Consider the following 3109-nt stretch of genomic DNA (forward strand, 5'->3'; position numbering starts at 1 on the left):
GAAATTCAATTTTGTATCTGAAAATTTTACGATTCCATTTTTGGTTAACAAATTATTTTTCGGTTGGAAATTTAACTAATTTTTAAAAAATTCGTTTTTCTTTTCTTGAAAATAGATTTTTTTATTTGAAAATTCATCTTTTTGGTTAAATTTTTTTTTTACAAATTCAAGTTTTAATCTCCTTTTTTGGGTCAACATTTTTTTTAAACCGAAAAGTATTTTATTTTTTGTTACAAATTAATTTTTTTAACTGAAAATTCATTTCTTTCTAATTTAATATTAAAATATTTATTGCATTAAAATATCAACTATTTAAATTTTCGTTTAAGATTCATTATTTTAGTTTGAAATGAATTTCTATCGCTGAAAATTTAAGTCGTTTTTTTATTTTTAATTTAAAAAAAAAATAAAATTTCAACATTCGATTTTGCGCTAAAATGTTTTATTTTTCGTTCGAAATTCAATTTTGTATCTGAAAATTTTACTATTCCATTTTTGGTTAACAAATTATGTTTCGGTTGGAAATTTAACTAATTTTTAAAAAATTCGTTTTTCTTTTCTTGAAAATAGATTTTTTTATTTGAAAATTCATCTTTTTGGTTAAATTTTTTTTTACAAATTCAAGTTTTAATCTCCTTTTTTGGGTCAAAATTTTTTTTAAACCGAAAAGTATTTTATTTTTTGTTACAAATTAATTTTTTTAACTGAAAATTCATTTCTTTCTAATTTAATATTAAAATATTTATTGCATTGGAATATCAACTATTTAAATTTTCGTTTAAGATTTATTATGTTGCATTTATATCGCTGAAAATTAATTTTTTTTTTTTGAATTAAATATTCTTTTTTTTAAAGATAAAATTTAACTATTCCCTTTTGTCTTGGAAATGTTTTCTTTTTTACTTAAAAATTCAATTTTTTTCTTCAAACAATTATTTTTCTAGTCAAAAATCAAACAATTTTTTTTAAAAATTCTTTTTCTCTTAGTATAAAATTTGTCTTTTTCAGTTAGAAATTAAAATACTTAGTTCGATGTATTCTTTTTGCGGAAAATTTCTTTTTCGAGTAAAAATTTAATCTCCTTTTTTGAAAACTCATCTTTTTCTTTGAAAATTCTACTAAATGATAGAAAAAAATTATTTTCGTTCAAGATTTATTATTTTGCATTTATATCGCTGAAAATTTAAGTTTTCTGCAAAAAAAAAGTAGTTTTTTAAAATTAAACTTTCTTTTTTTTTTTAGATAAAATTTAAATATTCCATTTCGGCTTGGAAATGTTTTCTTTTTTACTTAAAAATTCAATTTTTTCTTCAAACAATTATTTTTCTAGTCAAAAATCAAACAATTTTCTTAAAAATTCTTTTTCTCTTAGTATAAAATTTGTCTTTTTCAGTTAGAAATTCAAATATTTATTTCGATGTATTCTTGTTTGTAAAATTCAAAACTACACACAAAAAAAGAAAAGAGTCCAGTAATAAAAATAATAATTATTACTTAATTTTACAAAAAAAAAAACTTTTATCACTAATTTGTATATAAAAAAAAAAGGAATTTTTAATTGATAAAATTTAAATTTAAGACTTTTTTCTTAGTCCTAGTAAAATAAAATATTTCCGAATTGTTCTCGCAATAGTGCGGAAGGTCGCCATTGCACACATCCCAAATTATCAAAGTATTCCTTACACTTAAATTCATCTATGTCAACAATGGTTTATTTATAACAGTGGCATGATATGCTTTCTCTCTCGCTCTCTCACATGCGTTAAAAATTCACTTTTTAATTATTATTATTATTTTTTTTTCTCCATTTGCACCAGTACTTTAAAAAGTACTTTGGAATCAAGGCATACCATAAAAAAATGGCAGTAAATGCTCGATATTCTATCAATAATAATAAGCCCTAAGAATTTTGAGGGGGAAATTGATCGCAATTTCCACGAGCGATCTTTTAACAGATCGCTTGGATATTTTTCTTTTCTTTTCTTTCTTTCTTTTTTTTTTTTTTTTAAGTTTAGTGGTATCATGTGAAGAAGGTCCCTGATAAGGTCAGTCAGTCCTCTAAAATTACAAAAATTGTCCCTCAGGATTATTGATCGATTGATTGGTACTAGCTCGCTTGCCACTTGAATTTACTCTGCATTATCCACTTTTGACCGGGCACGTGCGAATCGCAAATCGCCAAAACTGGCTGAGTTGCGTCTCCAGGTCGCGGCTTTGAGAGACAGTGTCCCGTGTTTGTGTGTCTGATCATCTTCGTCTGAAAAATTTTAAATCAGCATTTTTTTTTTTACAATAAACAAAATAGGGTTTTGAGGAATTTACTATATTTTTTTTGTATCAAAACAAAAAAAAGATTACAAAAAAAGTTCCATTTTTGCAATACATTTCAAAAATGTTAATGGGATTATTTTTAAATTAAAAGTTTGTTTTTTTTTTCTTGAAAAATATATTATTTTTTTAATTCAGAAAATTTAATTTTAAAAAATGTAAAGGATTTCGAAGATATTCACAATTATTTCTAATCATTTCACACAAATTGCAAAAGATTTTTTTTAAATTTCAATTCTTGTTGTTGAAGAATTTCAAAATATTATTTCATAAACTTCACAAGAATTTCCATGATTTCACTATTTTTGCAATAAATTTTTTAAAATCCGGAATATTTTACAATTCCAGAATTTTAAGAAAAATTCAGAAGATTTCAAAAAAATTCCAAAATTAAAAAAAAAATTTAAATACATTTTTTAATCTTCCAAAGATTTTCACAATTTCATAATTTTTGCAATATATTTTCTAAAATTCATAAAGAATTCGAAAATATTTCAAAAAATTTCTCCATTTTTGCAATATATTTGAAAAACGTTCAAAATATTTTTAAGAAATTTCAATTTTTGGTGTCGAAAATTTCAAAAGATTTAATAAACTTCACAAGGATTTCCACGATCTCAACATTTTTGCAATAGATTAAAAATAACTTAAAAATATTTCACAAAAATTAAAAAATTTAAAAATATTTTTAAAAATTCCCAAAGATTTCAATAATTACACGATTTTTGCAATAATTTTTTTAAAAATCCAAAAGTTTTCAAAAAAATTCCAACATTTTAAA

The 3109-nt window shown here is 22.0% G+C and overlaps 1 protein-coding gene across 3 annotated transcripts in view; it reads right to left on the minus strand.

Moving 5' to 3' along the window:
• Positions 1-1638: 1638 nt before the first annotated feature.
• LOC117179683 (polypeptide N-acetylgalactosaminyltransferase 5) overlaps positions 1639-3109 on the minus strand; it is a 149264-nt gene continuing 147793 nt past the window's right edge. For all 3 annotated transcript variants that reach the window (XM_033371707.1, XM_033371706.1, XM_033371705.1), the window contains one exon: positions 1639-2257. In XM_033371707.1, coding sequence (XP_033227598.1) covers positions 2108-2257 — 150 coding nt within the window. In that variant the 3' untranslated portion in view covers positions 1639-2107. The remainder of the gene's footprint in view (positions 2258-3109) is intronic.

This window comes from Belonocnema kinseyi, chromosome 9 (genome assembly GCF_010883055.1).
Source record: "Belonocnema kinseyi isolate 2016_QV_RU_SX_M_011 chromosome 9, B_treatae_v1, whole genome shotgun sequence".
NCBI lineage: Eukaryota > Metazoa > Arthropoda > Insecta > Hymenoptera > Cynipidae > Belonocnema > Belonocnema kinseyi.